The 13197-nt window shown below is 50.0% G+C and overlaps 1 protein-coding gene across 1 annotated transcript; it reads left to right on the plus strand.

Moving 5' to 3' along the window:
- Positions 1 to 179: 179 nt before the first annotated feature.
- On the plus strand, positions 180 to 5851 carry SOX8 (SRY-box transcription factor 8). The gene is made up of 3 exons (XM_074886256.1): positions 180 to 1001; positions 2326 to 2564; positions 3523 to 5851. The coding sequence occupies exons 1-3, from the start codon at positions 559 to 561 to the stop codon at positions 4257 to 4259; spliced, it is 1419 nt and encodes a 472-aa protein (XP_074742357.1). The 5' UTR covers positions 180 to 558; the 3' UTR covers positions 4260 to 5851.
- Positions 5852 to 13197: the final 7346 nt, after the last annotated feature.

Here is a 13197-nt window from a genome sequence, read left to right on the forward strand (position 1 = left end):
AGTGGGGAGCCCACCCATACCGAAAGAGGAGCCCCCCCCCGGCCGGGCCGCCTCCCGTCGCCCCCCGGCACCTCTCGGTGGCGGCGGAACGGCGGGAGCGCGGGCAGCGCGGCCACGCCCCCTTATGTAAATGAGGGAGCCCTCTTCACCAATGGGAAGCTGCGCCGGGGGCGGGGCCGCTTCCCCTCCCCTTAAAGTAACTTGTTGCCGGGGGCCGCGTCCCGCACTGGACGTGGAGCGCGGAGCGGCGCGGAGCGGGGCGCCGGCACGGCTGCAGGACTGCTTTTGGTTATTTTCTCTTTTTTTTTTTTTTTTTTTTTTTTCTTCCCCCCGGCTGATTTTTATGCATTTGTGACTTTTGTTTTTTATTCTTCTAGATTTGCTCTTTTAAAGTTTTTTTTGTTTTCGATTTTTAATCTTTTTTTTCTCGCTCTTCGGGCGCCCGCGGAGGGGTGCGCGCTCCCCGCCGCTTCGCCCGGGCACATCCTCACCCTCGGGGCGGCTCTGCCCCTCGCCCCCTTCCCTTCCCCCCCCTTCCCCACCCCCCCACCCCCCCCAATGCTCAACATGACCGAGGAGCACGACAAAGCGCTGGAGGCTCCGTGCAGCCCCGCGGGCACCACCAGCTCCATGTCCCACGTGGACTCGGACTCCGACTCGCCTCTGTCCCCCGCCGGCTCCGAGGGGTTGGGCTGCGCCCCCGCGCCCGCTCCGCGCCCCCCCGGGGCCGCTCCTCTGGGCGCTAAGGTGGACGCGGCCGAGGTGGACGAGCGCTTCCCCGCCTGCATCCGCGACGCCGTCTCGCAGGTGCTGAAGGGCTACGACTGGAGCCTGGTGCCCATGCCCGTCCGCGGGAACGGATCCCTCAAGGCCAAGCCGCACGTCAAGCGGCCCATGAACGCCTTCATGGTGTGGGCGCAGGCCGCCCGCAGGAAGCTGGCCGACCAGTACCCGCATCTGCACAACGCCGAGCTCAGCAAGACCCTGGGCAAGCTCTGGCGGTGAGTCCCGGGCCGCGCATCCCCCCTTCTCTTCCTCCTCTTCCTCCTCCTCATTCCCTCAGCGGGGCACAGCTCCGCGCAGGGAGACCCCCCCCGCACCCCGTGCGGGGACCCCCGTGGGCTGCCCGGGGAGGCGACGGGGGCTTTACCTCAGACTACGCGGCTGGATTCCCCCTCCCACCGCTTTTTTTTAAAATCCCTTTTTATTTTTTTTTTTTACTCTTTATTTATAATTCTTTTGGGCCGTCTGTGCCCGTGGGGGATTCTCGAAGTGGCTCAAACTGAAGTGCAGAAATCCCCCAGAGCGTGTCGGCTCGCTGCGAAGGACGCGCGGGTCCCTGCTCCGAAAAAGCCCCCGTGCAGGGGTCTGGGTGCCCTCGGCTGGGTGCTGCCGCTGGGTCCTGCCCCAGCGCTGTGTCACGCGTGGATTTTCCCCGCTCCATCACTGAGATGTGCAGCCCGGGTCCTTTCCTCTCCTGGCCAAGGTTTCCCATCACTGTCCCCAGGAGACCGAGACTTTTTTTAATTGCTTCTTTTACAATGGCTTTTTCTAACATTTTTTGCCTTGACTGGCTTACTTGTTGCTTACCAAGCTATAAAACGAAGCAAGCCAATTTTTAGCACTTATTTCAATCTCCTTTCTAATTTCCCTTCTTATCTGCGTGCTTGCATGCTCAGCGCTGCCCAGCGATACAAACTTTTTTTTGCTGGGCGGCATCCGAGCGCGCTCTGCTTTCCCAGGCTCCGCGACGAGCCACGTTTTACCGCGTGGTATATTCGGTCATATCTGGCTGTACCAAACCTGCATCTTTCCTGCTCGTTTGGGCCAGGGATGCTCACGCTGCGGTTTGAGACTCTCCAAGAGTTTGCAAAGAGAGGTCTGGGTGGGGGCGAGTTTTGAAAGAAATAATCCCGTCGCTGTTGCCTTCGTGGTTTCTTTGTAAGCACCAAACAAAGCTGGAAATGGGCAGTGTTGTTTGTCCCGGTGAGGGGGTGGCATTTGTAGGACAAACATGGGAATAATATTTAGCAAAGGGGTTTAAAATGGGGCAGGGGGGTTTGTTTTGACCAGCTATCAGTATCAGCAGTGGTCAGTGTCTCTTGCACCTCTGTAGTTGGTATTTTAATACATTTTTGCAACAGAGTTTAGCTTTTTTTTGCCATGGCAAATTCGTTTTGTAAATAACTTTCTGGTTGCTCAAATCAGTGTGTGGGAAATGGGGATGTGTGAGTCTGAAAACTTCTAAGGAAAAGACATTAATTTTGGATTTATTTTTTTTCCCTCCTCCTTATTTAAAAAAAAAAAAAATCCATCCCAAACCAGTTTGTTAAGCGAAAATGAGAAACGTCCCTTTGTGGAAGAAGCTGAGCGGCTCAGGGTCCAGCACAAAAAGGATCACCCGGATTATAAATACCAGCCACGGAGGAGGAAAAGCGTAAAAGCCGGGCAGAGTGACTCTGATTCTGGAGCCGAGCTCAGCCACCACGCAGGCACGCAGATCTACAAAGCGGACAGCGGGCTGGGAGGCATGGCCGATTCCCACCATCACGGCGATCACACAGGTAAAGGACCCCCACAGGCAAAAAAAAAAAAAAAAATCTCCAGGTCCTGGGCACGTTGGTTTGGGACATGAACCTGCTGGCAGGCACGGGCTCTTCCGCCCCCCGAATGAATATCGGTGGGATTGGGACCATCCAAATCAGGAGTTGTTGCCCCGTGAGCTGTGGTTTTGCACCAGGTTGTGAACGTGACCACGGTTTTAGTAAATGCGTATAGAGCTGACTGTGCGATAGGAAATCCCCAAAGCGCAGGGATCACGGCTTCCCAGCCGGCCCGGGAGTGGGGAGAATTAATTGCGAGCTAATAAGGGTTAATAATCTGTTGGCCATGTGAAGGGTGCCTGGGGGAGCAGGTCCTGGAGACGCGGCTTCCCCCCGAAGCTCCCCGCTCCTCGTCGGCGCTGCGAATTGGCACAGGGCGCGTGTTGACAGATTCCAGGAGGATTGCGAACGTCCTGCAGCTTCAGACGCGTCTGCGCTCTCGCCCAGCCTGGCTGGGGATCCCGGCCCCGGCCCGCTCTGCCGGGACGGCTTCTCTGCCTCCAGGACAGCCGGGCTGGCTTCAGGCTGCCTGCGGGGAGAGGCTGAGCGGGGCCCTCCAAATCCCACCCCCCCACATAATTCCACTTGCCAGGCGAAGGGAAGTTTGTGTGGCTGGGGAGGTCCCACCATGTCCCAGGGTGATCCTGAGGGGCAGAGCGCACTCCCCGGCTTCTCCTCCCCGCTGTGAACCATCACCGAGCGGGTGGTTTACCCCTCAGCCCAGGACATGGTCCCTGGCATGGTGACAGGGCACATCAGCCACCTCCAACATGGGGCCATAGATTTAAATCCCCCTTCCCTTCTTGCAATAAGAGATGGGGGGAAGAAATGTGCATTTTATTTTTTTTAAGTCATCCTTCAAGGAGTTGGGTGCTTTGTGGCTGCTCTTGTTAAAGCCTTGCTGTCCCTTTGTCCCCAGGCCAGACCCACGGGCCACCCACCCCACCCACCACCCCCAAAACCGACCTCCACCACAGCAGCAAGCAGGAACTGAAGCATGAGGGCCGCCGCCTCGTGGAGAGCGGCCGCCAGAACATTGACTTCAGCAACGTGGACATCTCGGAGCTGAGCAGCGAGGTCATCAACAACATGGAGACCTTCGACGTGCACGAGTTTGACCAGTACCTGCCGCTCAACGGCCACGCTGCCATGCCGGCCGACCACGGCCCCAACGCCGCTGCCGGCTCCTATGGCGCGTCCTACTCCCACTCGGCCACGGGCACCGGTGGGACCAACCAGGTCTGGACTCACAAAAGCCCGGCCTCGGTGTCGCCATCCTCCGCTGACTCGGGCCAGCAAAGGCCACACATCAAAACGGAGCAGCTGAGCCCCAGCCACTACAGCGACCAGTCCCACGGCTCCCCCGCGCACTCCGACTACGGCTCCTACAGCGCCCAGGCTTGTGCCACCACCGCCTCCACCGCCACGGCCGCCGCCTCCTTCTCCAGCTCCCAGTGCGACTACACAGACCTCCAGAGCTCCAACTACTACAACCCCTACCCTGGCTACCCCTCCAGCATCTACCAGTATCCCTATTTCCACTCCTCCCGCCGTCCCTACGCAACACCCATCCTCAACGGCTTGTCCATCCCACCGGCTCACAGCCCCACCGCTAACTGGGACCAGCCAGTCTATACGACCCTGACGAGGCCTTAAAGGATGCGTGGAGCCCCCGAGGGCTTCCCCGACTTATGCACTAATGAAGGAATGAAGACGAAGAGTGTGGAGTGCCGCGATAGTTTCCGAAGTGCCTCCTGAGCCACTGGGAACTCTGCTCGTTGTGACTGGATGTCCCCTTGCTTCAAAACTCTCCAAAAGGACAGAGCTCTATTTTTCTTTAATACAATTTAAAAAAAATTTAAAAAAAAAATAATTAAAAAAAAAAAGGACCGGCGATTCCTTTTGAATAAATGAAGGACAAAACCATTCGACTCCTCTGTGAGGACTGAACTGAATTTACTCGTCGTGGAAGTTGACAAGTGCAAAAGTGGAGCAGGGGGGTGGGAAGGGGGCGGGGGGGGAGAAAAAAAACAAAAAAACAAAAAGCTGTTTGAGACTTTAAGGGTCTATTGCAATGTGAGGAACGGACCAACCTTGAGGGCAAGAACTCACTCGGACCAACGCGGATGAAACCTGAAAACCCGGCTATTCCGTGTAACAATCTCGTGGGAACAAACGAGTCTGGTGGGACCAACCAATTAAATGTCTGAAGTGTTTTTTTTAGTCAAGAGTTCTTCTAAGCAAGGTTTGGCTGTAATTAACATTTTGGTTTTTTTTTGGAAGCTTAAAGTGTTTTTGTTTTTTTTTTTTAAAATCTGTTAAATATGTATTTATGTTCTGTATTATTTTGTCTTTTAATTAATGAAGTAATTTTGTGCAAAAAGTAGAATTTTAAAAGATTTTAAAGATGGGGTGGGGAGGGAGCATAAAAATAGTGGAGATGATACAATAAAATGGTGTTATGAGTCTATAGATTTTCGTTGGTTTTTGGGTTTTTTCATTTTGAACCGCTGCAGCAGTCGTGTTTGAGAGAGGGACTGAATGAATCTGCCCATCGCAGACCTGGTCACCAACAGGAAACTCAAGTGGGAATGTAAAATAACGAGGGGGGGAAGTTACTAATTCAATTGGGAGGCTAAAATGACTGCAAAAAGGAGCAGGTGATTTTTCTGGCTACCTGCTTTTGGGCGTTAAAATTGGATTTAATGCATTGCAGAGTGTTTGTACACTTTCAGAACCAGGACTACTTTATAGGAAGATGTAATTTAATGAGAAATTATCAACTTCTGCTTGAATTTTGGCTTCTAGGGACCAGATATCATCCATCAAGCTGTGAAACTAAAATCTTCTCCACTAAAAAATTTTTAGGTACTTAGTTTTAGACTAATATTTCATTGATATATTTCTACTTCTTCCATTGTATGCTGAGCATATAATAACCATCTATTTTATGGTAACTTGTGCCTTTAAAAACTTTGTAAATCTAAAAACACATTTCAGAGGTTATCATCTTTTTACCTTTTCTACGTTTCCTACTCTTTTTCTAAAAATATTTTTTGCATATTTCCTTTTGGGGACGTGGGGGTGGGGGAAAATACAGAAAACTCATTTTTATGCAATCTATTTTTCTGTATAAAGTTTGAAAGACTTTGGCTGTTACTTATCTGTTCTCTTCACTAGCTTCTGACTAAGCAATGCTAACTTTTGTACAGATCAATTTGATAAAATTAAAAATTGCTTTTTATCAAGTACGTGTTATGTTTTCTTTCTGCTTGAGCTTATTTCTGTGCTGAAAAACGTGGAGAACAGCTTTGAAGGAGACAGGCTATTCAGAATAAAATGTGTTGACCAAGGTTTTCCTTTTTCCTAATGTCTTGGGGTTTTTTGGTTGTGTGTTTTTTTTTAACTTGCTCTCTTTCCCTGTAATAAATGGCATCTTACTATGAGATTTTTAATTTTTTTTTTTTTACTTTGAGAAGTATATTTCCACACCCATAATCCCAAGGATTTCGTAGGATTTCATTGAGACTGTTCACATGAGTAAGGGTTTGCAAGGTCAGACTACATGGTTTTAGACCAAGTTCATTTTATTCTGTACAGCACGTAGGAATTTTACAGTAACAAATTCTGTTTTCTGGTTGGTGAGCCCATGTAAATACCTCTTAATTATGATAGCAACAAAATTATATGTTGCATTTAGTGGGTTTGTTTTTGTTTTTTTTTAAATACAGTCATTAAAATAGTTACATTTGTGACTTTTTTTTTTGCTTATATAAACGAAGTTGCAGTTTGGTTTCACTGCTTCAGACAAACCAGTGCAAGATTTTCAGGCTGGGCCCTAATTGGGAGGAAAGGGTTGGGATTAGGGAAATTCAGCTGCCTCTGCCTGAGAAATGCGCTCAGGACTTGGTTGCAGTGCAGCCCTGTGGAAAATGTTTTAACATGGGGAAAATAAATGTGATGACAATTAATGAAGCTCAAGAACATTAACAAAGTCTGAACAACAGAGTCCCAACGCAAATGTGCTGTTTGCAGTATCTGCCAAGAGCTATCTTGCCAGAGTGTCTGTAACTGGACACCATTTTCTCTGCGCTCATTTACAAAACTGCTGGCAAAATGACTTTATTACACTATAAGCCAAAGCTGCAGAATAACTTTCAGAGGAGACTTTCTTTCCTTCTTTCTCCTCCCTCCAGTTACAATGCAAGTTTCAAGTCTTAATCCTAACTCACGCTCAAAAAATAGATGCGTTTTGGCTTTGCCTGTTCTGCGTGTTGAGGTAGAGCTTCCTCTCCAAAGTCACAGACTTTGGGGGGAAAAAAGGGTGAGATAGGAATAGAAATGCTTATTGTTACTTTTTTCTTGATGTTTAATAGTGAAGCTTACAGTAAACTCACTGATAACTGGATCAATCTTTAAAACAGAGTTAAAGTATCTGTATGTGACGGTATTGTAAATCACCCAAAATACTGAAATGAAAAATTGCACCGAAGCGTCTCTGACTCGGGGGGGAGCCTGATGGGGGTCTGTGCACCCAGCAGGATGAGTCCAAGGCACAGGCTTGGGCAACATTACCAAGCTCTTCCCTCTCTCCTTTTCCTTCTCCTCCCCGTGTGTTGTACCAGCCCTGGCTCCCCAGCGTGGGGTGACATCCAGCGAGTGCAACGTCCCCAGCACGGCCCGGAGCTGCGGGTGTGTGTGTGGGGATGTGCTCTCCTCTGCGGGAGCCCTGGGTGGCCGTGGGGCCCCGGGACCAGCCTGGTGACTACACCAAGGAAATGCACATCCAAAATATGCAGATTTTAAATCCATTTGCTTTCGGCCACGCTTGTTTTTGCTTTCTGTAAGCTGTGCAAAATGAAGTTAGCTTTCACTAACATTTGCAGAAACAAAACGCTATAGATCTGTTCTGTTCAGTAAGTACAAGCCATAATGTGAGCCCTGGAGACCCCTCTGCAGCTCCTGGAAGCAGCTCCCGTTTGAATAGCTCACGCTGAAGAGTGACATTCAACTGGTTTTGGCATCCCGCAGAGTCGGGGATACTCGCTCCACATTTCCTGTTGAGTTAAATTCAAAGACGTTACAAAATGGATGTTCAGGAAGGTGATAGGCAGGTAAAATTCAGTGGCCTGGATAATCCCAGTGACTCAGGCTTTAAGGTGAGCTGGAAATTTCTAAGAGCACCAGAAATTCATTCCTTACACCTAAGATTTGCACTGACACATATGAGTCTCCCATTTCATTTCCCTGGCAGAAAACCACTCATCAGGGGCACAGTTTATATTCAGAGAAGAGCATTTTGATTTGAAACTACTGCTGTTTATATAAATGTATTTTCATGCATTGTGCTTTTCTTCCATTTTATGTGTAGATATCGTCTACAGAAAGAGAAGTGATTTTTCCATGAGCCGAGCGTCTTCCTGATGTGAATGGCAGCATTGTGTGTCCCGAGCTCGGCTCTGATGGCTCTTGTGTTGGCGTGAATCTGGAATGTCTCTGCAGAAGTCAATGAGATCAGGTGAAACCAAGACCGGCTTTTGACCCCTGGCTGTCAACAAAAAAGGGTTCTCAAGATAATTGCAGGAATACACAAGTGATAAAAGTTCCTCTTTTTTATTTTTGGTGCAGAGAGTAATGAATGTTGCTATTTATCTGAATTGCTCAGAAGGTACTGTTTAGTAAGAAAGAGGAAATTAATTTTATAGACCGTATCCACATTCCTTCTGCATGGTGGAAAAAGTCCCTTCCCATCCTCCTTATTATAATTTTTCCTGGAGTGATATCAACTTTTGTTCCACATTTTTTACAGTTGGGTATTAGCTTTATGGCAAAGAAATTCTGAAATGGCATTTCTATGACAGTGTTCAGCTTTAATAAACTTCTGCATGGGTCTACCCCTGCTCCCTGGGATGACATCCCTCCTTGGGTTGTCTGGCGTTTCCAGCTGAGCTCCCCAGACCCAACCCACAGCCTTGTGAGGCCATGAGATCAGGGGGACGGGGAGCGGGATCCCCGGGGATCTGAGTGCAGGGCTTTGGCCATCCTCACGTGCTGCTCCTGGGCGGCAGCCGCGGAGCTGCCTGTCCTTACCCAGCATCTCCAGCCTAATGCTCAATGAGATGAGAAAAGGCGTGTGGCCTCCCCCTTCCTCTGCCATGTTTATCCTCCCATTGCCAGTGCTGGATGCTCGCAGCCCCTGGCTACCCGTTGCCTGTGATCTAGAAGCAAAAAAAATTAAATATAAAATAAAAATAACTAGAGACATGACTGCTGTTTGGAGTCTGTGGTGTTCAAGCACCAGGAGGGCAGCAAAAGCTGTTTTCAGGTGAGCAGGCAGATGCTGCAGCCAGTGACCTGTATTGGGCAGAGCTACACTGTGGGGCAAAGCCAGAGAGCTTTGGGGAGCAGGGGCAGCAATGTGCGAGCCCTTGGGAAGGCTCAGTGGCCACAGGAGCTGCAGGGACAGAGCTGGGCAAGCTGAGAAGGTGCCACGGTGAACACAGTGTGGCACAGCCCCGGTCCCTGGGGAGCCTGGATGAACCCCGACCCTCGGGGAAGGCTTTAAGGAGACTCCAACATTACCCTATTTTCAGTCTTCAAGAGCATGGGGTTGAGTCCAATTGATTTAGGGCTCTTTTACACCCAAAGGCAAATTGTTAAGCATGAATTCACCAGCAGAAGGGCTCCAAACTTCTGTTCTGGGGAGTGGGAGTGAAAGCAGGGAGTTTCACATCAACTCCTGACCGCTCTGTGAATGATGCACGGAGGAACCCCAGGTCCAAGAGAGAAAACGCCCCGTACCTCACCACCACCCCGCTCTCCCTCGGAGACCCTGTAGAGGCTCCACAAGGTTTTTTGGGGGTTCATCACACAGCGGCCTAATTAATGATATGAGGGGAGTTGCACAGGACCATGGGAGCCAGGGAGACCCAGCCCAGCTGAGTCAGGTCGGTGTCAGTTCAAGTTCACTTTATATGTTATACACAGGAATTAAGGATGGCACCAAGTGGCAAAGGATGAGGCTTGGGGAGGGGAAGCCATTTCCCAAATGAGTCAGCAGGAGCTAAAAATAGCCCCTCCAGAGCCCAAACCGCAGAAAATGGTGCTTATTACAAATTGCTTCATTCTCCTGCTGTCCTGCAACCCCAGCCCGTGCGGGAGCCAGCTGCAGGTCAGTCCCTGCTGAGGGGACACGATGCGGTGCAGGAGCTGCTTCCTGACAGTGAACATGGGTTTTTGGGAGCACCAGCCCTTCAGCCAGCCCAGGCAGCTCACAGTGGGTCTTGGGCCACGGGGTTTCTGTCGCAGAGTATTGGTGGAGAAATGCAGATTTCAGTAGCGGGGCTGCGGCCGGAGCGGCGGCTGGTTTTGTGGCTTAGGTGGAAAGTGAATTTATTCTTTCGCAGAACCTCAGTGCACGAGGAGGGAAACAGCAGGCAACATCTTTCCATAAAACCACGCAAACTCCACTGAAAAAAAACCCATTTTAATGGGGCTCCGAAAACAAACCTACCCCCAGCTTCTGCTGCAGCCTGCCAGCAGCTCTGCCCGCAGCAGAGCCACCGTGGTGGGATGGGAGTCACGGAGGGGGTGGCTGTTGCCACCAGCCCGGGGGCTCTTGCTCAGAAATGCTTTGGCACTTAGATAAACACGGTGGGTGCTGCTGAAAGTGGGGCTCTGCCCTCCCCGTGCTTGAAAGAGCCGCCGGCGTTCCTGCTGACCCCTATTAAGCTGCTCCCATATGGCTGCGGAGCTCAGCCATGCACAGTGTGTCATTGGCTTAACTGGAGTGTTGGTTTTGACCTGATTTAGTGAAGCCCGTGCAAAAAAAAAAAAAAAAAAAAAAAAAAAGCCAGTTGGACACACTTATTCAGGTTTAAAAGCCGGCTTCTTTCAGTTTATCTTAAACCAATTAGGAATGAAAAACAAGCCACTCCTAATCCAAAATAAGAGGGTGTCCCTCCCTGCCTCCGCCACCCGCTCCCGGGGCTGTGTTGGTTTAGGGAAAGCGATGCAAAGCTGCCGGCACGGGTCGGGAAGCGCTGCCCAGGCCGGGGCACCGCACCCGCACGCCCGTCCCGCCACGGCTCCGCAGCCCGGCCGCTCTCGCAGCCGCGCTGGCATCGGCTCCTGCTCCCCGTATTTGTTTGTGGATGTGTGCGCAGGCAATATTGTGACTGTCAGAGACGTGATATTAAAACATTTACCCAAAATACCTCTGCCTGCCTTTCTCCTCCCATCGCTCGTCGTCCTCCTCCTCTTTTTTTTTTTTTTTTTTTTTTTTGTGTGTGTGTGTGTGTCTAAATTCCCAATGTAGCGATGGAGGTCTTCACCCAGGAAAGGGTTAAGCATTTTGAAAGGTCTTGTTTGAGGTAGAGTGAATTTTAACCACCACACACATAACGAATGCGAAACAGCCTGAATTGCTGGTGAGGAGCCAAGAGCACAAGAGAGGAGCTGCTGAATTTTAATGATTCATTATTGCATGGAAGGCCTTTGTCTTCCTTTATCCGGTGCACAATAAAAGAATTAATTGGACAGAAAATGGCAGGGCAAAGAACTGACAAGTCATTAAGGGGCTCTGAATGGCTGATTAGGTGCACATTGGGGGTGGAATTTCAACTGCACTGTTTCAGCAAGGGCTCCGGAATAATAATGGCATGGCACAGTTTATATTTTGTATGCAGTACCAGAAAGGCCTTTATGTCGGCATTGTGGTGCTATTTATTATGCTGTCTATTTAGCCATTGTTGGCATTGTGTTTGCAATAAGAATGCACAAACAAAGTTGGGATTTTTTTTTTTAACTTCACGAAGGCAAAATAATTGGGAATCAGAATCTCGCTCCACGAATAGTTTTATTAATTTTTGTGTGTGTGTCCAGAAACGGCAGTAAATATTTAGACTCGCGAGAAGTAGCTTCATTTAGCAAAAGGAAAAGAACGAATAAACTTCTCCCACTTCCCCCCTTTCCCAAAGAGCCACTGTTCGGGGAAGCCTCGTGCAGCTGGTGGAGCCCCCGCAAGCGATGGGGCGCTGACCACTTCCACACCCCGACGCCGGGAGGATGCAGCTCAAGGAAAAGCAGCCAACTGGAATTATTGGTAGCTAGGAAGTTCATTGAACATCTCGCACACGGATCCTTTGAGGCGGCTTCTGCCAAAGTTTTGTTGTTGTTGTTGATGTTAAGCAGTTGCCTGCGAGTTATAATAAAAACCACACACACAGAAGGGGAAGAAAGAATAAATAAAAAAGCCCAGCACGTTGGGTAGGTGTGATTTTGATGAGGAATGCACTTTTTTTTTTAAAGAGGATAACAAATAGGAATAACAGTTTACTCTCAGGTCTGTGCACAGCTGGTTGAAAGTTTCAGGGCAAAAAAAGAAAACTTTAATGAAGATAGAGCTTTTTTTTTCCTTGCAAGTGATCCATTACAGCCCGATGAAAATAGAAAGCTGTCACCTTCACACAACTTAGAGATTTTCTCATGGTAAAGATTACGCTTTAAATTTTGCTCAAAAGCTCACAGAGGATCACTTAATCTCTGACAACATCCTTCCTGTCCTCAGGATGCCGCCTGACCTCGCTGCTGTTTGATAACCAAGTGCACAGGCACCCTCCCCCTCCTGAATCACCAGCAGCGATCGCCCCTCTGCCAGCCCGGGTACGGGATTGCTGCGCTCCTGCCTCACAGGATGAACCCTGTATTTCCAAGGAATAGAGTAGCAAAAGCCACCGAGAGCTGATGCACCTCGCCCAGATGCCCCTGCAACCTGCCCGAATCTTCCTGCTGCCTTCTGGGGGAGATGCGATGGACTAGGATGGACTGGGACAGGCTGAGATGGACGGGTTCCGGCTCGCATGGCCAGCATGGAGTTGCCAGCTCTGTTGGGAGCCATGTCCCATCCCTGTCCTTCCCCTCCTGCCTCGGGAACCCAGGTCAGGGAGGTTTTAGAACCACGTGCATCGCTGCTGCCCCGCTGGGATGAGCTCACACACGTGCATCCTTCAGAAAACGACCTCTCCGGTCCCGGCTGGAGGAAGCGGCAGGGATAATTTGGTTTTCTCCTCCTCTTGCAGTCTTTGGTCCCTGGTTTTCCTGTCCAGGTGGGCTGGGGGCAGAGCGAGTCTCATCCCCCACACAATGTGGGGCAGAGCAAGCTGGAGCTGCCCACAGGAGCTGGAGCAAGACCCGGGGAGAGAATGAAGGGTGTCCCCCTCCACCGGTGACACCGAGGTGTCCCCGCAAAGCCCATTGCGGAGGGAGAAAGCAGGCTCCACAGCCACCAATTTACAACAAATCCTCCCCAAACTGCAGGCCAAGTTGATGTACCCCCCCACGCATCCCGTGCCTCCGCTCAGGGCCTGGCTCTTTCTCACGCTTCTCTTTTTTTTTTCCGTGGGTACTATGGGCTAATAATGGGTTAACAATATATATATAAATTTGAAAACGTGAGAGGGGATTTGGGTGTCAGGGAGATGGATGAGCTGCAATCTGAAACTTTTTAGGTAAGAATAAGTGAAAAGGAAAATGGGGTTATTACAAAAAATGCCATTCTCAGTAGAATACAGCCCTTCTGTAATAATATTTTAAG

Source organism: Strix uralensis, chromosome 16 (genome assembly GCF_047716275.1).
Source record: "Strix uralensis isolate ZFMK-TIS-50842 chromosome 16, bStrUra1, whole genome shotgun sequence".
Lineage (NCBI taxonomy): Eukaryota > Metazoa > Chordata > Aves > Strigiformes > Strigidae > Strix > Strix uralensis.

Bases quoted from the DNA above. Each gene is read 5' to 3' on its own strand.
- SOX8 (XM_074886256.1), top strand. From the start codon at position 559: ATGCTCAACATGACCGAGGAGCACGACAAAGCGCTGGAGGCTCCGTGC. The intron at 1,002-2,325 runs GTGAGTCCCGGG...ATCCCAAACCAG, and splicing joins ACCCTGGGCAAGCTCTGGCG to TTTGTTAAGCGAAAATGAGA. The intron at 2,565-3,522 runs GTAAAGGACCCC...CTTTGTCCCCAG, and splicing joins CCATCACGGCGATCACACAG to GCCAGACCCACGGGCCACCC.